Consider the following 26,154-nt stretch of genomic DNA (forward strand, 5'->3'; position numbering starts at 1 on the left):
AAAAGCCATCTATGACAAAGGATGTCAACTCCAATAAGTTAATAAAGCCATGCTGACAAGGAGTGATAATCGAAGAGCAAAGGTGTTGCAAATGGGGGGTAATTAATTTTTCAAATAACTTTGGAATTGCCGACAACTTAGAGATGCCTCTGTAGTTGGCAGCCTCAGACTTTTTCCCTTTTTTATGTAGGGGAACTATAAATAATTCCTTCCACTTAAGAGGAAAAATCGAGGCTTCCAAAGATAAGTTGAAAAGTCTAAGTAGAGGTTTGCACAGAGCCCTGGCACAGTATTTTAGCACACAGCCTGGTACTCCATCGGGGCCTGGCGAATAAATGGGTTTGACCCTTAAAAGACCAGATAATAAGTTATTCTCAGAAAAAAACGGACAGAAAATAAGATTTGCTGCTTGAATGTTATATGCGTAAGGCTGATCAGTCAATTTTGGAGGAGAATAAGTTGTTTGAAAAAATTCTGCGAATAGATCGGCAATGGCCTGATCAGAAGTCGCAGAGGAATTTTCAAACGTAAGCAGGGGTGAAAAAGATACGTGTTTACGCTTAGTGTTTACAAAATTATAAAACTGCTTTGGATCCTGAGTAAATTGAATCCGGCAGCGGTCAATCCTATAACATTCAGCGTTATGCACGGTAAAATTCGACCGAGCTAGTAGGTATCTTGAGAAATCAACACTACTGCAGGTTTTTTTATATTTAAGTAAAAAGCTTAAAAAAAGCTTATTTTAAAGCTTATTTTTTTTATTTTTTAAGTTAGCGAGGCACCTTGTAAACCAAGGAGGATTTGTTAAAACGGACGGGAATTTCCAAGGCACACATGAGTCAAAAAATTTATTTAAAGTAAAATAAAATTTTTCTAAAGTGACATTAAGATCAGTGCACGCCAGAATATCAGACCAGTCAAATGTATCAATAAGGCTATTAAGTTTCTGAAAATCAGCTTTACGGAAACAGCGAATCTTATTTACACTTGGCATGTACGACGTTCTCACATAGCCAGCAATGGATGGCAGGCTGGGATGAGGAAATTGTCTTGTTACAAGACTTGATGGCACAGAAAAGTTTAAATTCCATTTTATTTATTATTTTTTTTTTTATTTAATAAAACAAAAATTAATATTTAAAAAGTTAAAAAACACAATACCTTGAACCACTGTGCCAAACAAGAAGCCGAAGCGGGAGCTTTGAAAGAGTGCAAAAGAGAAATGCAGAAATATAGATAAGCCGGGGAAGAAGCAGAGCTGAGCTATGCTTGGAATAGAATTTAGGCAAATTATTAATTCGACTCCAAATACACCACAGCACTCGCGAAGCGATACGGTTTAGGCTTTAAGATTGTTAAGATTCACAAGATTTAATATTTTTAATAAAACGCAGTCACTTATTAATGCATTTATTTCAGCCATTGATTGGGTTTCTTTTTTTTCTGATGGCTCAATCGATGATTGTTATACTAAGTTTTTGGTTGCCCTTTTTAATATTATTGATACTTATGCCCCTGTGAGGGTACGAAGATCATATAGGCTTCCTTGTTATACAAAAGGTTTAAAAAACTTAAAGAAAAGAAGGGATAAGCATTACAAAAGATTTATAATGAGAGGGGAGTCTCGAGCAGGAGAGCTCTACTGGCAATTCAAGCGGGAATCCACGTCAAGCTGACGTGGACGGTATCTCCCCATTCTTTCTTAAGAGGAGTATCGCTTCTCTTTCTACTCCCCTTCAACTGCTGTTCTCCTTTTCGCTCTCTTCTGGTAGATTACCCCACCGGTGGAAGATTACTTCTATAACGCCTATTCACAAAGGTGGCAGTAGGTGTGATGTTACCAAATATCGACCTATAGCCAAAATTTGCAACGTCGCTAAGATACTGGAGCGGATAGTAACTAAAAAATTGACTTTTCTGGCTCGCAATTTTATATCCCCCAACCAGCATTTTTTTTTGCCTGGGAGGTCCACTACCACTAATTTAGCGGTCTTCTCTAAGCACTGCTTTGAAGCTTTTGAAAACCGATTTCAGGTTGATGCCATTTACACTGACTTCTCCAAAGCCTTCGACAAAGTGTGTCATGCTGCCCTTATGGCCAAATTATATAAATTAGGTATTCATTCCTGCCTATTAAGTTGGTTTGAGTCTTATCTGGCTGACCGACCTTGCCACGTTTCTATTGGAGACGATATCTCAAGTCCATTTGTCACCTCCTCTGGTCTTCCACAAGGCAGCTCTCTTGGACCTCTTCTATTTATCATTTTCATTAATGACATCTCGTCATGCTTTCGTCTTTCCCACTTTTTAATGTATGCGGATGACCTTAAAATCTATAAAGCCATTAGCTGCATTAGTGATAGTTACTTGTTACAGGAGGAAATATCCAGAGTTTACTCATGGTGCTCCCGTAATCTTCTTCCATTAAATTTATCTAAGTGTATGTATACCCGCTACAGTAGGCGGTCTCTAGAAATCTGTACGGGTTATTCCATCAATAATTATAATTTGGCAGCTAAAGAAGAGGTGTTAGACCTTGGTGTCTTATTCGACAGCAAATTTAAATTTTCTGGTCACTTAGACTATATTCTGCCTAAAGCGTATGCTATGCTGGGCTTTGTTAAGGGGAGGGTAAGGTATTAAAATTTTTTTATTTTTTAAATTGAATGCATAATATTTGAAGAATATTGTGTCAAAATTTCAAGTCAATTAAAGCAAAATTGACGAAGTTATTAGTTATTGATGAAGTTGCTTGTAAACGTTTTACACTGGATTTGTTTTGTGTTTAAAACTTTAAGGCGTTTTTCCCACAACTCACGTTTTCAAAGTCGGTGCCCCTCATAACTTCAAAACTACTGCACCGATCCTTTTGAAATTTTAAACACTATTTCTGTACATATTTTACGAGGTAACGCTGTCGAGTTTTTTTTTTTTTGTTCATAATTTTGATTTTGCAATGACAAATTAACCGATTTTTTCCCGAAATATTGAGTTTTTCACTTCAAAGTCTTCGAAAAAATTAAAAAATTGCAACTTTCAAAAAACCTTTACAGCGTTACCTGGAGCGAACTATTATCTAACGAATGAATTTTCATTTTTTGATTACAAATGATCCAGCACCGAGTTATGAGGGGCACCGCAATTCAACTTTTTTTGGCGACACGTCCGGACAATTGCTACCATTGCCATATTTTTAAATATTTTTTTGTAAAAATTTGATAAAACATTCTTCTAATGTCATACTTTAATATACCGTTGGTTGAATAAATAAATTTTAACTGTGTCGTCAGGAAAAAAATCACAAAAACATGGCTTTTTTCGCATGATTTGACCTTACCCTCCCCTTAAGAGGCACGTGAACCAATTCAAAAGTCCATACTCGAGCCTCCGCGTCTATGCTGCATTTATTCGGTCGAGGCTGGAATATGCCTCAATCATTTGGAATCCGGATTGTAAAGTTCGGTCCAACAGAATTGAGCGACTCCAGAAAAAATTTTTAAAATTGGCTCTTCTGCCTCTAAGGTTTCAGGATCCTGTTCCTTCATACCAGAGCCGCTGCCTTCTTCTGAATGTTTGCACGTTGGAGGATCGGCGTAAACTGGCAACTTTAACTTTTTTAAACAATGTAGTCGTTGATATCATTGATTGTCCTTTTTTATTGGGACTCATTAATTTTAGTGTTCCTCAAAGGGATCTTCGTACCTTTGCCCCCTTTCGGGTCAAGTGTCATAGGGCAAATTATATTTTAAATGAGCCGATTGAGCGGGATCTTTCCTATTTTAATTCTTTGCCGCCTAGCCTCCGAATTGAGTGGGGCTCTGATAAGGTTGTGCTTAAACGCATAATCATTGATTAACATAATCAGGCACTTCTTAAGTTTGTATTAGTATTGTAGTATTATTTATTAGTTTGTAAGTTGTTATTATGGAGCCATGTAAGGATTTGTCCGTTGGCGAATAAATAAATAAATAAATAATTAAAAAATATTTAGTCTTAATTGGAGAGCTTTCTGAGGAAGCTGCAGAGGCAAAAAATAAAGACGTTAAATTATTTAGGCTAAACCATACGCGGAAAATGTCAAGGGTCCTGACGAATACCGATTTATTGAACAGATTACCTCAGTAAAATTGATATTTGTGCATCATATTTTGTTGGTTTATTCTGTAACTTTTACTTGTCGCATTTTTTATCAATATTTTTTTTAATAGGTAGTTGGTATTGAAATTTAATAAACATGATTTTTATTAAATTATAAAATGTTTAATACATAAAATATTTAATTGAAAAAATTGTTCAAAGAAAGTTGATATTTGTGCAAAATTGAAAAAACGCAAATTCTAAAGGAACTAAGTAACAAAATGACTTAAAATTATTATTTTAGTATGGTATTGAATCCCCGTTTTCTTGGTTGACCAATTGTAAACGTCGGGGCATGGAGTTGACCAAGTTTTGGAGCGTGTTTGTGTCGATGGTATCCCATTCTGTAACGAACAACGTTGAGCTGGTGGTCTTGCAAACTGTTTGTCCCGCACGCGTTGAATTCCGGCTATATATCGTCGGCAAAGGTCGTGGTGTTCTTTAGAGGACACAGATTACGGGTCCTCACTTGTATCTTTAATAATTAAAATTTATCGCGTGCGAATAGGTAACGATTCAAAATCGGCCGGAAAAGAGATAACATGAAAATTGGACAGACGGATGAGAAAAAGGAAATAGAACTTCTCTCTAGACATACCACGCCCCTAGATGTGAACGGGGGTGTTATTAGCCGCCCCTACCATGGCCAATGCTCTTCCGATAAAACAACGCATTAGCTCCTTTTAATATTTTGAACCTACGACGGGTCAGCATGGAGTTAAACAGGGTTATTTACTCAAACATTATAATATGGGTTTATTTATATAATAAAAGTAAAGATAGGATATACATTTGAACGGCTCATAAAATATTCTAAAATAAAAGTGTATCTTAATAAAACTTGGGAGATAAGTTATACAAAAAAAATTAGATATAAGTGTTTAATAGGTAATTTTGTTATTCTTTTCATTTTTAATTTACTTCAATTCAATATTTATTTTTGTTATTTTTTTCATTTCAATTTAATTCAATATATTATATATTTTTTTTTAATAATTCTAGACTTTTTTTGTGGGAGGCTAATTGTATTCAATTATTCATGTGATCGTGCAGCATAAATTTCGGTAGCAAAAAAAATAAAATAAAAATGCCGAAAATTAAATGCCGAAAAAAATTAAAAGCGGTTGACCATGGCTCACCCTAATTAGTTCAATGATGATGATTCGTTGGCGGTGATGCTGTAAATTCTGGTAATCAAATGTAAAAATAACACAGCCACACAAAAAAAAAAGAGTCCGGGTTTTTGGGGTCGCTGATTACGAATTTGAAGTCAGGTTTTCAAAATTCAATATGGCGGAACCAATATGGCGGACGAATTTTTGAACAATTTTTGGATTTTCATGAAACTGGGTACTTAGGGGTTTTTGGGGTCGCTGATTACGAATCTAAAGTCAGATTTCCCAAATTCAATACGGCGGATTCAATATGGCGGACGAATTTTCAAAAATGAAAATCCGCGAATTTTTTGAAAATTCGTCCGCCATATTGAATTTTGAAAATCTGACTTCAAATTCGCAATCAGCGACCCCAAAAACCCCTGGGTACCCAGTTTCATGAAAATCCAATAAATTTAAAAAAAAGTCGCATACCTCCAAAAATGTAAAACTTTTTTTGAGGTTAGGAAGAAACGTACACGTGCAGGACCAAAACGGACTTCAGATTCGTGTTCAGCGGTCCAAAATACATGGGGATAGGGTACTCTGATCTCCCAACCCGGACATTTTTTTTGTTTTGTGTGGCTGTATAAATGACACAAAATAAAAATCTCGGCAAACACAAAAGCAACCAAAATTTTGCGCACACAAAAACTTCTTAGATGATTTCTTACATCAGTAGGGAGGATAAATTATTTTACAATATCTTATGCAAATTTGTTTTTTGTTTCTTTCTTTAAATTTTCTTTACCGTTAAATTTTTACTTATTACAATTTTAATTATTTACTCACTTCTACTTCTTCATTATTTTAGATATTTTTATACCCTTGCAGAGGGTATTATAATTTTGTCCAAAAGTGTAAAACGCAGTGAAGGAGACATCTCCGACCCTAGAAAGTATATATATTCTTGATCCGGATCACCTCCTGAGTTGATATAAGCATGACCGTCTGTCTGTTTCTACGCAAACTTGTCTCTTAGTGAAGCTATGCTATGAACTTGAAACTTTGCGCACACCCTTCTTTCCTTTGCACGCAGTATATAAGTCGAAACGACCGGGATCGGTCCACTATATCCTATAGCTTCCATGTAACTGATTGATCGGAAAAGGTATAAGTTTGGTGTTTTTAGAGTTAGAGAGTTCAGATTTCGTACGAATGCTATTTTTTGAAAAATAATACGTAAAGATTGGCCGACTATATTGTATATCTGTCATATAACAGAACGATCAGAAATGGTATTTGGTAGAAATACCAAAGTTTGGTATTTTTGAAGATAGAAGCTTGCGTTTTTTTTGTTTTTAGATTTTTTATTGTAATTAATTGGTTTTATTATGATATTCTCATAAGGATTGGCAAACTATATCCGATGTTTGCGATATATATCCGGTTTTAACTGCAAGGGTATATAAACTTCGGCTCCGCCCGAAGTTAGCTTTCCTTTCTTGTTATACCCTTGCAGAGGGTATTATAATTTTGTCCAAAAGTGTGCAACGCAGTGAAGGAGACATCTCCGACCCTATAAAGTATATATATTCTTGATCCTCCTCCTGAGTTGATATGAGCATGTCCGTCTGTCCGTCTGTCTGTCTGTCTGTTTCTACGCAAACTAGTCTCTCAGTTTTAAAGCTATCGACTTGAAACTTTGCACACACCCTTCTTTCCTTTGCACGCAGTATATGATTGATCGGAAATGGTATAACTTTGGTGTTATTAGAGTTAGAGAGTTTAAATTTTACACCATATCTGTTTTTGGCTCTACGAGAAATAATACGACATGCCAAATTTCATAAGGATCGGCCGACTATGTCCTATAGCTGCCATATAACTGAACGATCGGAAGTGACTTTTGTGTTTTTAAAGATACAAAGCTGAAACTTGGTACAGATTTTAGTTTTGGTCAGTTTATCCAACCTACTAAATTTCATAACGATCGGTCGACTATATCTTATAGCTGCCATATAACTGAACGATCGGAAATGGTATTTGGTAGAAATACCAACTTTGGTATGTTTGAAGATAGAAGTTTGGGACTTTTTTTATACCCTTGCAGAGGGTATTATAATTTTGGTCAAAAGTGTGCAACGCAGTGAAGGAGACATCTCCGACCCTATAAAGTATATATATTCTTGATCAGGATCACCTCCTGAGTTGATATGAGCATGTCCGTCTGTCCGTCTGTCTGTAGCACACTTGTCTCTCAGTTTTAAAGCTATCGTCTTGAAACTTTGCACAAACCCTTCTTTTCTTTGCACGCAGTATATAAGTCGGAACGGTCCGGATCGGCCGACTATATCCTATAACTGATTGATCGGAAATGGTATAACTTTGGTGTTTTAAAAGTTAGAGAGTTCATATTTTAGGTGAGAGCTATCTTTGGTAAAATAATACGACATTGTTTCATATGAATTTAGCGTCCAAGCGCCAGCCTATAAACCTGGTGGCCAAGCAGAGGTCAAGCGCCAGGAAAAATAAAAGTGTAGTGAAAAGCCGGTACGCAGCGGCGGAGTAACAAGATAGTAGCTCCTTCTAAAGCTAGGACACAGGTATAAACAGGAGTCACAAGTGAGCGTAAACATAAATGGACAAGATATATAAATAACATTGAATCAACATATTTAAGGAGTCAAGAAATTTGTGGAATAATAACTAAGTAGTAGCTGTAGAATATTATATAGTAGCAGCGGCAAGTACATTTTTGTATGAACGTAGCGTCAAGGCACCGACCTATGTTCCTGGTGGCCAAATCAGAGGGCCAGCGTCGAGAAGATGAGGAATGTATTGAAAAGCCGGTGCTCCAGAGCGGAAGAAATTCGTAGACGTCTGTAGTTTGAATTCGTAATGGCTTTAAGAAGATAGAGTAGTAGCTGAATAAAATAAGGTATTAAAATTTTTTATAGTATTTTATTCGAACGTAGCGTCCAGATGCCGTCTTGTGTTCCTGGTGGCCAAATCAGTAGTCCGGCTCCGGAAGGAAGGAAAGCGTAGTGGAGAGCCGGTGCACAATGGCAGAGTAGCTGGGGTTCCTCCAGAGAGTTCCACAGAAGAGCGGCAGCGATGTCAAGATTTAGGAGTCATCTAGTAGTTTGGAGTCGCAGGTGGGAAAGGTATGGCTTTTCTGCCTTTCCCGACAATCAGTGCCATGAAATTTTTTCTTTAATTTTATTAATTGTTAGCTGGCCAATCTGGCAACAGCACGCAGCACTGATGTTTACAATTTTATTCTGATATGCAAGTAAGCGTATTAGCTTTTAGGCATAGTAGTAGAAAAGTAGGAATCACAGTAGTAGCAAATGGGATGGCAAAAGCAGCAGAGTATTAAGACACTTATCAGCAGTTTGGAATCAATGAAGAGGCTGGACGGTAAATAATACCATTTGGAATGTCGAACACATCTTTAATTTTACTTGGCACTGCTAACATCCAGATATAGTAGTATTAAATTCGAAAACTACTTTTTTGATTAAAATTTGTAATTTATTTATTATTATGTGACGCTGTTGGTTCTGGTTGTGCAGTCACTTTTGATTAAGTAGTTGTATAAGTTTCGAAAACTACTTTGAATAATTTCACTTATTTTCTGGGACGCTGTTTGTTTTGATAGCACAGTCACTTGTTGAGAGCTTATTAAAAAAATTTAGCAAATGATCAGACCGCCAGCTATTTCGAATCCGTATTGTTGTAGTTGCTCCTTTTATTTTCAAGAAGAAAAATAAATGGTCGGACCGCCAGTTTACTGCAGATTTAATAAAAACAAGAAAGGAAAGCTAACTTCGGGCGGAGCCGAAGTTGATATACCCTTGCAGTTAAAACCGGATATATATCGCAAACATCGGATATAGTTGGTATATAGTTAGTATATAGTTCTACCAAGTACCATTTCCGATCGTTCAGTTATATGGCAGCTATAGGATATAGTCGGCCGATCCTAATGAAATTTGGTAGGTTGGATCAACTGGCCAAAAATATAATCTGTACCAAGTTTCAGCTTTTTATCTTCAAAAACACGAAAGATGGTTCACTTCCGATCGTTCAGTTATATGGCAGTTATAAGATATAGTCTGCCGATCCTTATGAAATTTGGCATGTCGTAATTTGTTGCCCAAAATAGCTCTCATGTCAAATTTGAACGCTGTAACTCTAAAAACACCAAAGTTATACCATTTCCGATCAATCAGTTATATGGCAGCTATAGGATATAGTCGGCCGATCCGGGCCGTTCCGACTTATATACTGTGTGCAAAGAAAAGAAGGGTGTGTGCAAAGTTTCAAGACGATAGCTTTAAAACTGAGAGACTAGTTCGCGTAGAAACAGACAGACAGACGGACAGACGGACATGCTCATATCAACTCAGGAGGTGATCCTGATCAAGAATATATATACTTTATAGGGTCGGAGATGTCTCCTTCACTGCGTTGCACACTTTTGGACAAAATTATAATACCCTCTGCAAGGGTATAAAAAGACTAGATCACAGCAAAAACAAAACACAGCAAAGAATAATGATTGAATAATGACTATTATTATTTAAATCATATTGTTGTTATTGCTGGATTCAACTAGGTGGTGTCTTTTTATTTTCACGGTAGATTAAAAAGCTTTAATGAGGCTGACGAAGTATTAGTGCAGCTTGATGTATTTACATATTCAAATAGAGATGCATTATCAGAGAGATCAATTCACATAGTATGAGTAATGCAGCGTGGTGGTTAGCAATTGATTGATGTATTGGTGCCATGTATGATTCAGTTGGATGTATTAGCAGTGGTGGATTTACGTAGTGTCAACACAGATAAAATACAGATGCAATAATGCAGTGAATTGGCTGTTTGTGTTTAATCTGCCATATACACAGAACAGGCACATTATAGTAGTGTGCGCATATTAAAAAGCTCACATGGAACATTTTTAAAATAGGTTAAAAATTGGTTGTGAAAATTAAAATTATAAGCGCACACTATACATAAATAACATATAACTTTTGCCACAACGCGTATGATTCAATTTATTCCAGCTTGGTAGGGTTTGGCATTCACTTTGAGATAATTTGGATGTGCACGTGGCGGATTAGCGTATGGGAATAAAAACTTTCACATTATTCAATTTTCCACATAATAATTAGCCACAGTCAAAACTAATGAATTAATAGATTTTCTAATGCATGCCTGCGATTTCAATGTTTTTCAATTTTTTCTTTTTTCATTTTTCAATTTCTTTCTTTTTTCAATGCATGCCTGCGATGGGCACAAATTATCACTCTTCCTATTGAGTCCTATTGGTGCCCATCGCAGGCATGCATTGAAAGAAAGAAAGAAAAAGAAATTGAAAATCGCAGGCATGCATTAGAAAATCTATTAATTCATTAGTTTTGACTGTGGCTAATTATTATGTGGAAAATTGAATAATGTGAAAGTTTTTATTCCCATACGCTAATCCGCCACGTGCACATCCAAATTATCTCAAAGTGAATGCCAAACCCTACCAAGCTGGAATAAATTGAATCATACGCGTTGTGGCAAAAGTTATATGTTATTTATGTATAGTGTGCGCTTATAATTTTAATTTTCACAACCAATTTTTAACCTATTTTAAAAATGTTCCATGTGAGCTTTTTAATATGCGCACACTACTATAATGTGCCTGTTCTGTGTATATGGCAGATTAAACACCAACAGCCAATTCACTGCATTATTGCATCTGTATTTTATCTGTGTTGACACTACGTAAATCCACCACTGCTAATACATCCAACTGAATCATACATACATGGCACCAATACATCAATCAATTGCTAACCACCACGCTGCATTACTCATACTATGTGAATTGATCTCTCTGATAATGCATCTCTATTTGAATATGTAAATACATCAAGCTGCACTAATACTTCGTCAGCCTCATTAAAGCTTTTTAATCTACCGTGAAAATAAAAAGACACCACCTAGTTGAATCCAGCAATAACAACAATATGATTTCAATAATAATAGTCATTATTCAATCATTATTCTTTGCTGTGTTCTGTTTTTGCTGTGATCTAGTATTTTTTTTATTAAATCTGCAGTAAACTGGCGGTCCGACCATTTATTTTTCTTCTTGAAAATAAAAGGAGCAACTACAACAATACGGATTCGAAATAGCTGGCGGTCTGATCATTTGCTAAATTTTTTTAATAAGCTCTCAACAAGTGACTGTGCTATCAAAACAAACAGCGTCCCAGAAAATAAGTGAAATTATTCAAAGTAGTTTTCGAAACTTATACAACTACTTAATCAAAAGTGACTGCACAACCAGAACCAACAGCGTCACATAATAATAAATAAATTACAAATTTTAATCAAAAAAGTAGTTTTCGAATTTAATACTACTATATCTGGATGTTAGCAGTGCCAAGTAAAATTAAAGATGTGTTCGACATTCCAAATGGTATTATTTACCGTCCAGCCTCTTCATTGATTCCAAACTGCTGATAAGTGTCTTAATACTCTGCTGCTTTTGCCATCCCATTTGCTACTACTGTGATTCCTACTTTTCTACTACTATGCCTAAAAGCTAATACGCTTACTTGCATATCAGAATAAAATTGTAAACATCAGTGCTGCGTGCTGTTGCCAGATTGGCCAGCTAACAATTAATAAAATTAAAGAAAAAATTTCATGGCACTGATTGTCGGGAAAGGCAGAAAAGCCATACCTTTCCCACCTGCGACTCCAAACTACTAGATGACTCCTAAATCTTGACATCGCTGCCGCTCTTCTGTGGAACTCTCTGGAGGAACCCCAGCTACTCTGCCATTGTGCACCGGCTCTCCACTACTCTTTCCTTCCTTCCGGAGCCGGACTACTGATTTGGCCACCAGGAACACAAGACGGCATCTGGACGCTACGTTCGAATAAAATACTATAAAAAATTTTAATACCTTATTTTATTCAGCTACTACTCTATCTTCTTAAAGCCATTAACAAAAACCATCAATATGTAACTTTATTTCTTCACTCATCCCTGACGAATTCAAACTACAGACGTCTACGAATTTCTTCCGCTCTGGAGCACCGGCTTTTCAATACATTCCTCATCTTTTCGACGCTGGACCTCTGATTTGGCCACCAGGAACATAGGTCGGTGCCTTGACGCTACGTTCATACAAAAATGTACTTGTCGCTGCTACTATATAATATTCTACAGCTACTACTTAGTTATTATTCCACAAATTTCTTGACTCCTTAAATATGTTGATTCAATGTTATTTATATATCTTGCCCATTTATGTTTACGCTCACTTGTGACTCCTGTTTGCACCTGTGTCCTAGCTTTAGAAGCAGCTACTATCTTGTTACTCCGCCGCTGCGTACCGGCTTTTCACTACACTTTTATTTTTCCTGGCGCTTGACCTCTGCTTGGCCACCAGGTTTATAGGGTGGCGCTTGGACGCTAAATTCATAAGAAACAATTTATAACTTAATTAATTCTGATTTTGTATTCATCTTTTATTAAGCCTGTATAAATTTAAGTCACTCTAATGAATCCGTTTATATTATTATTCAATGTTACTCCTAATTTTGTTCTTGAATGTTTACAATTCTGTTAGTGATTCATTTACATATAAGCCTGTTAATAATTGCTTCGTACCTTTATTTAATATTTGTATAAAATGTATTAGTATAAGTAGTTACTGTATGTTAAACAAATAAAAAGCTGAACCCGCTCTAGCAGCGGTAACAGTGCTATTGGTGCCCATCGCAGGCATGCATTGAAAAAGAAAAAAGAAAAGAAAGATTGAAAATTGAAAAAGTTAAATTTAAAATTGAAAAGTTAATACATTAGTTTCGACTGTGGCTAATTCTTGCTTACGTGAAAACACTTATTATTGTGCCTAATCTACACCTGCACTCCGAATCCGCCAAGTGCATATACTTGACCATAACCCTATTTGAATCAAATATAGCATATATGCTGTGGCAAATAAACTATCCTAATCCTCTGGTTTGTGAGTGCTCCTAATCCTAAATTTTCACAACAAATTTTTAACTATTTTAAAAACTGTACCACGTGGAATTTTTAATTTGCATATACTACCTTAGCAGCTATTGTGTGCGTGCAGTAGAATACATATAGCCAGTTACTTCATGCATTACTACACTTACATTGTCTCCCATTACAATCATATTTCATTGTATTGGTAAACTCACCACTGCACCAATACATCAAACGCCACCAATACTCCTCATAGTCCCATCTCATTACACTGTATCACTCCATCCTACTGCATCATTACATTTAAATTGCACCATTATATTACCATCCCTTACATAATTGTGTACTGCACGTGAAAAGATGGAAGCTGCTACCACAAAACCCAGCATTAATAACAAAGTGGATCTCAACATGGAAGAAGATGGAGTCAACCCTAATGGAAATGTGGATGCACTATCAGTGTCCATTGCCAGCTCCCCTAGTTCCTTTGGAAAAAGTGTCACTACATCACCTAGGCTTTCTTGGTTCTCTTCTGGCTCTAACCCGGCTCCAAGTGACTGCACAGCTATTAATAATCTGGCCTCTTTGAATCAGGAAAACTTCACTGAAATGGAGACTTCAGATGATGACCACATGGAATGCAACACTGATCCGCTATCCACATCTACTCCAAAAATCTCTCGGGAGCTCTCCCTGTTTATTGGTAAACCAGGACCAATGTGCAGCAAGAGGAAAAAATCATTCCCACTATCATTATCCCTGCGTAAGCGCCCCAGGCGTGGTACTTCTAAACATAAAAGAAGCTCTTCCAAGAATACTCCCAAAGGCCTGACCTCTCGTGATAATCTTCTACTGGATGCTAATACAAATGTTACTAGTATGCCTGCCATGAATAAAAACTCAGCTAAGGAATCCAACTCTCTCACCAACCGTAAACCTGAATATGAAATCCCGGCTAATTTTCTTCACGATGGACCCTCCACCAGCAAGGATGCTGCAAAACTACTTAAATTGTCATCTCTTCGTGATTCAGAGGATAAAATCCCGGCTATTTTTCTTTATAATATTACCACCATCCAACCCCTTCTTGATTCTATCAACTCCATTCCTGGTGTTATGGAGAAAAACTTTATCACTACTACTCTTAATGGAAACCGTATTAAAATTATGTGCAAAAACTCCACTACATACCAACTAATCATGAATCAATTAGAGACTGAAAATAAAGAAATCCACACACACCAATCCAAATCTGATCGCGGGTATAGAGTAATTATTCGTCGGCTTCATCACTCCACACCTTATGATCTAATCCGTAATCACATTAACAATCTGGGATTCACTGTTCGATATATTAACAATATTAAACACCGCCGCAGCCATAAACCTCTTGACTTATTTGAAGTTGAACTTGCACCGTCCTTAGATAACTCGAATGTTCTGTATTTAAGGAAGCCAAATCCCGTCTCTTAGCTTACCGAGCTGATGTAGCCACCAGTCGCCCCAGAATCAGTGCTAATACTCAACCTAACTACTATGACAATCATCTAAAACAGCACCACCAACTACCACAGAATCCCTCAAAACAGCAACTTGATGATAATCATGGAAACAATAAGGATTCACAGAGGACCCCTAGTGGTCATAGGGCAGCTACTTCACCTAACTACCAACCTAAACTCAATAATGCTAACCCCTTCCATACTAAACATGATTTGGGAAAAAGAGTCACATTTAATAACCCTTCTAATAAGTCAATCCATATTTCGAAAACACGTAACCCTGCTGAAAATCATATAAATAAATTCCAACAACAGCTTAGTAGAGAACAACAATTCATTCATAACAAACCTGCTTCCAACCAAAATAATGTTATGCGTACCAGCTCTAATGCCAGTCAATCACTCATATCTGAGGGCCCTTGCCACCCAAAACAAACTCATGCAGCCTTAACTACTCCAACGGGCCGTCCTCAAAATTATTGGACCACTCCCTTGCCAGCAAATGATGACCTTCTGTTATTAATAAAACAGAGTGTGTCCTCTGTAGGAGATTTGGGTAAGAAACTGGAAACTCCTTTATCACTCTCTTACACACAATTATTGCTGGCCCCAAGCAGCTTTCAGCTGTCACTGACAATTAACCCTCAATGCACACAATTACTCGTCACTCAATCTGCCTTTTCTTTTTAAAATAGCACTAATTCTCCACTAAGACTTGCATACTGGAAATTATCCCAACAAACCATTTTTAATAAACACTGGATACTCTATAATATGAATCATTAAGTTTTTTATAACATTGACCTCCTTTATGCCTATGACTCATTTATAGAATATGGAATTAATCCTTTATAAACTGAGCGGATCTAAGAATGCTACATCTGCTGTTACTAAATTGATTACAAATTACTTATATGAATTTCTTATGAATACTTATGCAGATGATCCATACCTTACTGCTGGCTTTCTCACTGTCTCTCTTTTAATCCATGAATAACTCCCACACACAAGGATCTATGCATGTCACATATACATGTCAACTGTACTTACTCCCTCTCTAAAGTCTCGCTCTTTGTACTCGTTTACGTCTCTCTAATGCGTAGTTTATTTCATAAAGCTACAACTCTACTTTTTCATCTTGGCTTTGCCTTCCATTCGCTTGCAAACGCTATTTGAATTCAGACGCAAAATTTTCGTACAGTACCATCACAACTCAGAAATGGCTACTTTCACTGACCAGGAGGTCTTCATCCCACCAATCATTGTATATAATGTCACATCCGTAGATGACATTAGAAGACTCCTAAATCCTCGTCGCCCTTTGATTCGGAAGCATGGAATTATTCGGATTAATCAGGACAGAGTCAAAGTTAGTTGTGACACCAAAGAAGAACACTCTCGAGTACTATCAAAACTTTACAGTGCTGGCCTGCAGGCCCATTCATTCTTTCATCATTCAAATAACAACCGACGATTCATAAACCGTGGGCTTCGCAACGACACCTCCATCTCTCACATTCAAAGAGAGTTTGGTAAACTCAACTTTACTATTTTCTTCATAAAAAACCTTAAATCATATCGTGACCGCACACCAATGGACATCTTCGTCATCGCACTGATGCCCTTCGACTTGGAACGGATCAACACTTTTCTCGCCATTATTAAGCTTGGAAATAGGCGTATTTCTATCGAGACGAACCCAACATGTGCCATCGTTGCCAAAGATACGGGCATACTAAAAACTATTGCCTCCCTGACTACGCATGCCTGAAATGTGCCGGCCCCCACCGCTCAACGAGCTGCGATCGTCCAAGATCTGCAACCCCCAAATGCGGGGGTTTAACTGTGGCGGCCCACATGTTGCCAGTTTTAGGGGATGCAAGGCATTTATAGAAGCACTGGAATGTTATTTGGCCAATCGTCCGCTGCCCCCTCGGAACGATCTCCAAGGACCCACTAATTCCTCGCCTCGTCGTTGCGACTCCAATCGATCTTTGTCTCCACCGACAACTTCTCGTCATGCAATTGAATCAGCAAAGCCATCTCAATGCCATGATTCTGACTTTTCGACTAGTCAATCTCCACCACCACCAACAACGTCAAGCCGAAAGTCTGAATCAACAAAGTCACCTCGCTGGGTACAAATACTTGCCCAAGTCAGCTCCAGCCACTCCACACCTCAGCGCTGCGAAACTAACTCATCTCCTCATCGAGCCTCGTCTCCACCCAAAACATCAAGTCGTATGCTTGATTCACCAAAGACACCTTGCCGATCACTTATGCTAGCCCACACTGGCCCTGACTACTCTTCGCCCCGTCGTCATGATTCCAGCTCACCTTCCCGCAGATCACCGTCTCCTCCAACTACGTCCCGACGTATTTTCCAAGCCACCTCGCCGAATTTCCTCGACAGTTAAGCCTGACTCCAGCTGCCCTTCACCGCAGCGTCATATCTCAAGTCCATCTTCCTGTCTAGCTGAGTCTCCACCTAGGACATCCTGCCGAGCGCTTAAGCTACTAAAACCTTCTCGCCGGTCGCCTGCATCGGCCCAACTGGATTCCAGCTATTCATCTGACGACGCTTTTGTGTACAAGATTGGTGGCTTTAATAATTCGGATATGTCTTTTGGAGCATCTTCCTCTGAAGACTCATCGATGGAAGAGGACCTGCTCGGCGCTGTCCAGCGCAGCAATCGAATCATCAATAAACTGTCTAAGAAAATAGACTCTCTAACGAAATTGGTCAAAACATTCACCATGAATCCATTCTAACTTTTTATAATCTTTCTTAAAATACAAATATATGTTTAATCCATTATATAAACTACTCTTTAATCAAAAATATAAATATATACCCAATACTTTATATAAACTACTCCTTAAAACAGTGGTCGGCACCCCAATACATTGATATGATTTTACCGCATTAGTGTTAGTAACGTATGGCAGAAAGTAGGCTGTGAGCATGACGTTTCACACATTTATACTGTGTGTGTGTGGCAGAGCTCGGGCAGAGAAATTTTCTATGCCCCCGAGATAGGGCCGTGCCGACCCCTGCCTTAAAACAATACTTTGATTTATTCAATGGTTCATTTTGCAACATTTTGCATTCCTCATCTGCGTGCCTTGGTGGAATCACTTGAATCAGCAGTTGCGTTTCCCTGGCTGATGTGCTGCTTATAAATTATATTCCAGGAAAATGTATGTCTACTTTGGTGCTTCCATTTTTGCCGCAACTATATAGGATTTCTAATTGAATCAGACTCGCCAAGTTCCTGCTAATTTCTGCACCCTTGACTCAATTCAAGTCTTCGTCCACAATGCTGCTAAAACCTAATAATTCTTTGAAAATAGATGTCTTGCTGCTATTACTTTTACTGACCGTATGCTCCCACATTTATGCAGCCAACTCTAATCGGAATCCACGCAATTACTAATTTAGAAAACTCTAAACCTGCAAAACTTGTAAATCTGTTAGACATACATGACCTGCGCAATACTAAATCTGTTGTCGAAGCATGCACTGAACTCAGCGGCAGACCTGCAGCCTTGCTTGAATAGACCTAAATTCAAATAGAACAAATTTACAAATATTCTTTTCCACTGCGGCAACTACTCCCACAACAATAACAACCGTTTTACTTTTCCGGATCATCTTCTACTTTATTATACTTTTAAATTGAACAATAGTTTGACTTAAAACAAGGATTCAAATAGAACAAATTTACAAATATTCTCTTCCACTGCGGCAGCTACTTTCACAACAATAACAACCGTTTTACTTTTCCGAATCATCTCCTACTTTATCATACTTTTAAATTGAACAATAGTTTGATTTAAAACAAGGAATTTGGATCTAATAAATAATCTGTGTGAAAAGTGAGCATCTTAAACCGGAACGGGATCCTTTGATGCATCCCTCGACGTTATGGTTAATACATTATTCTGGAGGACTCTTAGTGGTGCTGCTATGCGCTGGTAATCGGCACAGTAAATCAGGAATTGGCCAGTATTATTCAGTGCTTGTTTGAGATTCCACTGTCTCCGGACTCCTTTGTGGTGCTGCTGCGCGCTGGGGAATGTTCCAGAAATCAGGAATCGGTCGGAACATATTCAGTGCTTGTTCATGACTTCACTGTTTCCGGGTGTGATTCCGCCACCTGCTCTAGCAGCTCTTGTTGATGGGTCAGCCAGTTAGATACTGCTAATTGTAAATGTTTTAAATCATTATCTCGACTCTGATTAATACAGGAAAAACATAATTACTATACCTTCTTCAAATAATTCGTATGCTGTCTCTCGGATTCCACTAGTAGCTCTTCAGTGTCCACATTCTTTAGTATTAATCTGGCTGTATTTACTGTCTGGAACACTAACCAATGGTCATCCTGCGCGTTGTTGACAGATTCAAAACAGTGCTCCAATTTCGTTGTGCACTGCTTACCCTGCGGCTTCTTGCAAGGGATTGTGATGTAGTCACTGCCAAGGTGCATTTTGTATTCTCAACCTCAATTGAGTTGACTCATGAACCCCAAGATTAATCTGGCCAAATCTGGAATAAAGAAATCAAAATCATCTGCTCACCTACCTGTATTATCAAGGCTGTCTGTCCACTTCAATGATGATATGGCTGGATACGCCAAGGACCCTTGACTCCTTCTGCTGGATTGCAATTATAAACAAGAAAGGAAAGCTAACTACGGGCGGAGCCGTAGTTGATATACCCTTGCAGTTAAAACCGGATATATATCGCAAACATCGGATAAAGTTTGCCGATCCTTATGGGAATATCATAATATAAACAATTTATAAAAAATAAAGCTCAAACAAAGTATCAAGCTTCTATCTTAAAAAATACAAAAGTTGGTATTTATACCAAAAACCATTTCCGATCGTTCAGTTATATGGCAGCTATAGGATATAGTAGACCCATCCTTATTTGGCATGTCGTATTATTTTGCCAAAAATAGCTCTCGTGTAAAATTTGAACTCTCTAACTTTAAAAAAAACCGAAGTTGTACCATTTCCGATCAATCAGTTATATGGCAGCTATAGGATATAGTCGGCCGATCCCGGTCGTTTCGACTTAGATACTGCGTGCAAAGGAAAGAAGGGTGTGTGTAAAGTTTCAAGTCGATAGCTTTAAAACTGAGAGACTAGTTCGCGACAGACGGACATGCTCATATCAACTCAGGAGGTGATCCTGATTAAAAATATATATACTTTATAGGGTCGGAGATGTCTCCTTCGCCATGAACTGCAAATAAGAGCTATTTTTAAAAAAAAAGAGTATTTTTTATTTTAAAAGTGAATTGAAAAAACAACAAATATTTAAACCCACTCTCAATCAACTTTTATTTACGTTCTTTGAAATAAAAAATAACAAAATTATTAAGAACATTGTATTAAAATTTATTTAATAAAACATAATTAATTCATAGAATAAGTACTAATTACAGTAGATTCCGGTTATAACGACCGGGACCGACCATTTTACGTCGTTATAAGCGGAGGACGCACTAACCGGAAGAAGGAAAAAAAAATGTTTTTTGTTTATTTTATGGTTGCCAATTCGTAATAGAATTTTAAAATAAAACAAATTAATTTTTAAATAAAAAAAAAAATTTAATTCAATAACCTTGGTTTTTTGAAATATGGATGTATGACGTACACATACATACCGATACCATACCGATATTCATAAACTTAATATAACTAGATTAATTTCTTTTCTTAATTTAAATAGTCAGTAATTTTTGATTGTTTTGCATTCATTTTTGACATGTAAAAACAGTCGCGTGCTGTGATGCAAAAACGCACAGATGCTGTGCGTTTAACTCTCGTCATTAAAATTCGAATGGACAAATCTATTTAGTAGCTCTGCCGCCTTCAGTGCGTCCAAAACGCTAGGTGCTGGCTCATCTTCATTTCGATCTTCCATGTTGTCGTCGCTATCCTGTCCATCATCTAATATATTTTCAACAATGCGGTCTTCGGATGGTTCCTCACAAGTCGCCACACCATTGTCAATAAGAACATATTCATCCAGTTCTTCCTTTGAAATCGGTAGCTGATTTTTTGAGCTCTTGCCCAAACCGATAGAGGAATGTCATCTTCAATTTGTTGGCAATTTTTCGCTGAATTTTTTTTTGTTTCGTCGCTATATCCGGTTGAATTCTGAAAAATTTCGTCGGTATAAGCGGTACGTCGCTAAAAGCGGAGACGTTGTAAGCGGAGGCGCTTTCATATAAGTTTCTATGGGGACCAACCAAGCTATCGTGTTTTCGTCGTAATAACCGGTCGGACGCTATAAACGGAGTCGTCATAACCGGATTCTACTGTACTTAGTTCTCTTACTTAATGCACCTAATTACTCCTAATTACAAAACAAATCTTTCTTCAATGATTTAAAAAAAACTCTTTCGGTTAATGCTGGTCTGTCACACGACTACGGGAGTCACAGACAACAAATTTATTGGCAGAAGCCAACCGTTCAGATGGAACCAAACTTTCAGGCGTGATAAGATATGTAACTTAATGCCACCTTTGCCACCTCGGCATCGTTGAAATTTTTGACATCCAGAATTCCAACGGATTTGTCTCCCAACTAGAAAATGGCATTCTCAAGTAAGGCTGTATTTTCTTTCTTTCGCCACTATGGGCTGCAGGGTCTCGCAGTTCTATGCTCCTTTTGTGCAGATCAATAAAACTTTCCTGCATGTATTAAATAAAATAAAACTTTTCCGTGTCCGATTCTCCGAAATCCATTTCCTCAGACGAACGCAGTATTTTTGTTTCCTTATTTTCAACTATATGCTTAATGATTTTATCGGTTGCCGTTTTTACGTGAAGAGGCATATCGAAATACATTTTCTTAAACCGTGGGTCAAGCATTGTAGCTTTCATCAGAATGCTATTCTGCAGCAAACCACTTAGTCGTTTCTCTGATATTTTTAGAAGAGATGCCCTTTTGCCACGATGCCCTCAGCGGTAACCACAGTAGCTTATTTTAATTTTTTATTTATCATTGAAATTATCGGACTCACTAAGCTGACGGTCACATAAGAGTCTCCGCTCTCATTTTCAGTGTCTTCTTTAAAGTTTTTATTCTCCCTTCTTGCACTCCTTTGTCCATTTGAAATTTCCGCAGTGCGTCCGTAGCAGGTGTGCTGTGTTTGAAGTGCATTACGATACGCTTAACTTTGTCTAAAACGTAATTTAATGATTACGTAATCATTTTATAGGCACTTTTTATGGCAAGTGTTTGTGCAAAAATTTAATTTCGCTCCGAGTAGTTTTTTTGTATGCAAGAATCAAACGACTATAGCATTTGTGGACAGCCCCACTTTATAAATAACACACATAAATACAATTACAAGCCACAATACAAATACAATGCTAAATTAAGGGACATTTAACCATTAGTCATTTAAAAGTATTACGAAATTTAGTTAAAAACACAGGAACACATGTTTTTGATGTTAAATGTTAATTGTCATTATCAAAAACACAATTGATCGAACCTGGCTCATCCTAGAAGCCTGCAGACAAACAGACTGAAGCTGATTTTCGTGTAAAAAATTTACAGTTATTGTTAAAAATGACCTAGTTGAATTCGTGATAGCAAAGATTATAAAGTACATAGATGGGACATCTTATACAAAGAAAAATTTTCTATGGCGGGTTCCAGCAGTGGAAACCGCTAGATCGAGCGGGTTCCATTGCGCGACAAGTTAAGTTTGAGAAATTTTTCGCGCGACAACGAATGAGGAATAGCCGAGTGGTAGAGTGCTTGGCTGGTGTGCAAAGTAAAACCAGGCTCGGGAAGTCCATTTTTTTTAATTTTAAATCTGTTTATATTATATATTCTTATTCTTTTAATGTGTTTTCCTAAATTTATAATCCAATAACAAAAAATACAAAATTGTAAAATCACCTTAACATCGTCTCAGTTCGTAGTGGAACCCGCTGTAAAAATTTCTATAAGTGCGGGTTCTACGGCATTTTGCCAGGCCGCGTCATGGAACCCGCTCTCAAATGTTTTCATTTTTTCCATCGTGGAACTCGCTGTAATAATGAAAACATTTGAGAGCGGGTTCCACGACAAACGGCTGGCAGATGAGAGAGGGAAAGAGAGAATTCTATTTTTAGATCGTAACATCTTTGGAACGATGAAAGTTTGAAACGTTGTAACCGAACCAATGTAAGAGTAAAGAGATCAGAAATATCTTTTACTATCCTTATTCGTCAGCTCTGTTTTTGCTATGGATTCTAGCTTCTAGCGGCTCCTTTAACACCAATTTTAGGTATCATAAAATCAACTTCGAGGATAGCCTAGATGGATAGTGCGCGGTCCTTATTCATGGGGTCCCTGTTGTTTCAATTTTGATAAAGTTTCAATTTTATGATTCTTTTTATATTAACTTATATTTATACCCTTGCAGAGGGTATTATAATTTTGGTCAAAAGTGTGCAACGCAGTGAAGGAGACATCTCCGACCCTATAAAGTATATATATTCTTGATCAGGATCACCTCCTGAGTTGATATGAGCATGTCCGTCTGTCCGTCTGTCCGTCTGTCCGTCTGTCTGTCCGTCTGTCTGTCCGTCTGTCTGTCCGTCTGTCTGTTTCTACGCAAACTAGTCTCTCAGTTTTAAAGCTATCGTCTTGAAACTTTGCACACACCCTTCTTTCCTTTGCACGCAGTATATAAGTCGGAACGACCGGGATCGGCCGACTATATCCTATAGCTGCCATATAACTGATTGATCGGAAATGGTATAACTTTGGTGTTTTTAGAGTTAGAGAGTTCAAATTTGACATGAGAGCTATTTTTGGCAAAATAATACGACATGCCAAATTTCGTAAGGATCGGCCGACTATATCCTATAGCTTCCATATAACTGAACGATCGGAAATGACCCAACTTTCGTGTTTTTGAAGATAGAAAGCTGGAACTTGGTACAGATTATATATTTGGTCAGTTGATCCGACCTACCAAATTTCATTAGGATCGGCCGACTATATCCTATAGCTGCCATATAACTGAACGATCGGAAATGGTACTTGGTAGAAATATCAACTTTCGTATTTTTGAAGATAGAAGTTTGGGATTTTTTTTAGATTTTGTATTGTAAAATATTGGATTATATATTCCTATTCCCATAAGGATCGGCCAACTATATCCGATGTTTGCGATATATATCCGGTTTTAACTGCAAGGGTATATAAACTTCGGCTCCGCCCGAAGTTAGCTTTCCTTTCTTGTTTTTTATTAATTTTTTTTTTACTTTTAATTTTTACGTTATTATTATTCTATTATAATTGTTGTAAAAATAAGTGACGGAAGTGTCGGATGACAAAATGCCGGAAGGACTCCCTTGAAATTTTATAAGCATTTTATTAGCGGGACATAATGAAGAATAAAACAATTTTACAATTGCAAAATTAAAGAAAATTATTACAATTAAAGAAAAATAACAAAAAAAAAATAATTATAAAAGAAAGAAAAAGTTCAAAGTCCTTACGAGGATTTGAACACAAAAAAATTAAACACAGAGTAACTACTCTATGCATTACGCTACTACACTGTCTCGATCTCCAACGATTTAAAATACTATTTGTTGTAACTACCACATCGGCGCATTGAAAACAGAAACGAGCAATTTAAATTGAAATTTGGAAGCCAAAACCTTTTTACGCCGTCGTGCGAGCAGTCACACATACATACAAAGGTTCACATTTTTGTTGACGGATACATGGAAAGAGTTCTAAAAATAGAATCGTGTGCATGTGCGTTCCCCCCTCACCAACAAGCTCGACGCAAAAGGACCCATCTACTGCGCAAACGAAAGCAAGTACAAGAAAAGCTGCGGCGGCTTTACTGGTTGATTGGACGAAAGTCAACCCTGAAGCTGAGGGTAAAACTACAACTAAAAGTCAATAGTGAAGCCAGTTTGGACGTATGGTATCCAACTGTGGGGCACAGCGAGTCCAAGCAATATGAAAGTCATTCAGATGACACAGAACAGAGCTCTCAGGACGCTGTCTGGGGCTCATCCTTACCATGACAATTTGACTATTCATGTTCAACTGGGCATTCCTACAGTCAGCGCTGCAGTTAGAAGATTCGCCGCTAAATACAAGGACAGACTAACACGACATCCCAACACATGTGCCACAAATTTGCTGGACAGCATCAGAAGACGCAAGAGGAATCATCCACTGGATTTACTAAATTAACTTTTTAGATTCATAGCTTGTATTTATCAAACTCCTATTGTCAAGGTTCACTTAAAAAATTTAATTATTGTCCCTAACTGAGGACAGATTGTAAATAAAACTTTCAAATGTTACAACAAAAAAAAATGGATAGAATGAATCGAAAACTAGATGTTCTGGCAAATATCTCATCATAATCTAACAGATACTCTTGAGTGTATCCCCTAGAAACCAATCTGGCTTTATATTTAATTTGCTTGCCTTGCTCAGTTGTTTTTATAGTAAACACCCAGTGGTCCTCGGGAAAAATTTGCTAGTCTTATTTAAAAAAAAAAAAAACACAAGCCAAAATCAATTTTATAATAATAATTTTATAATTAAATAAATAAACTTTATTACAATAACAAATACCATACATACTACAGTCAAGTAATTTTTTAAGTAATTTCTTACGGAAAAAATTTGGGGGTTCAAGTTAGGCATTGGTAGATTAATCAAGTAGCGTTCGGCAAACGGCAAAATCAATATGCCACTATTAAAGGAATCATGTTGGATATCATGATTTATAGAAACAAAGGTGTAACCCATCTTACTAACTCGTTCCAGCAAGTTTTAATAATAATTAAACTTTTGCGCAATTTTAGTGTCCCAAAAAGATCTAAGAAACTAAATTCCATGTTCCAAAAATCAACAAATTAAATAAGGTAATGCCTTTCATAACCCTTTATATGGCATCAACTCCGATTTTGATGCGATTTTTGTTATTAGATAAATATATACGTAAAAATAAAAAATACACTTTTTTTTCGTTTTCCCAATTTTTGATTTTTTACCCTTTTATTAAGGATAAACAGTATGTTGCATAAATACAGTGGCGGATCCAGAGACGATTCTTGGGGGGGAAATTGAACTTATTCTTCGATTTGGGGCTCAAACTTTTTATTGCGAGAGAAATACAGTACAAATTATAAAACAAAAATTATCCATCGCAATTTTTAGGTAAACAAAGTGGTTATATTTGAAAAGTCATGCATGCATTACAGAGTGGCTAATTTTATTCGAAATTCAAACAGAAAAATGCTTTTACATAGCGTGTTTCATAATGCGAAACGATGGCTGCCAAGTTTTGCGAATCTTTCGATGACTTCTTCGGCGGTGATTTCGATG

The 26,154-nt window shown here is 37.2% G+C and overlaps 1 protein-coding gene, 1 long non-coding RNA gene and 1 pseudogene across 3 annotated transcripts; 1 reads left to right on the forward strand and 2 right to left on the reverse strand.

The window, feature by feature from the left end:
- Positions 1–26,154, reverse strand: part of LOC108126751 (putative nuclease HARBI1) — a 163,312-nt pseudogene that overhangs the window by 42,974 nt on the left and 94,184 nt on the right.
- On the forward strand, positions 11,024–16,228 carry LOC138925555 (uncharacterized). Of its 2 annotated transcripts, none has more exons than XR_011441800.1 (2): positions 11,024–15,321; positions 15,461–15,529. XR_011441800.1 is itself a non-coding variant. In XM_070276317.1 (2 exons), exon 2 carries the CDS (start codon positions 13,624–13,626, stop codon positions 14,734–14,736), a length of 1,113 nt encoding a protein of 370 aa, XP_070132418.1. In that variant the 5' UTR covers positions 11,024–12,440; the 3' UTR covers positions 14,737–16,228. The 2 variants fall into 2 exon arrangements, 1 of the variants encoding a protein (XP_070132418.1); XM_070276317.1 differs by having other exon boundaries at positions 11,024–12,440; positions 13,624–16,228.
- LOC138925525 (uncharacterized) lies at positions 18,544–19,496 on the reverse strand. The gene is made up of 2 exons (XR_011441754.1): positions 19,037–19,496; positions 18,544–18,966 (listed from the first exon to the last, which is right to left on the reverse strand). It is a non-coding gene; the product is annotated as an uncharacterized lncRNA (long non-coding RNA).

Source organism: Drosophila bipectinata, chromosome XR (genome assembly GCF_030179905.1).
Source record: "Drosophila bipectinata strain 14024-0381.07 chromosome XR, DbipHiC1v2, whole genome shotgun sequence".
NCBI classification, from domain to species: domain Eukaryota; kingdom Metazoa; phylum Arthropoda; class Insecta; order Diptera; family Drosophilidae; genus Drosophila; species Drosophila bipectinata.

What these genes read in the sequence shown, in the direction of transcription:
- LOC138925555 (XM_070276317.1), top strand. Translation starts at nt 13,624, where the DNA reads ATGGAAGCTGCTACCACAAAACCCAGCATTAATAACAAAGTGGATCTC.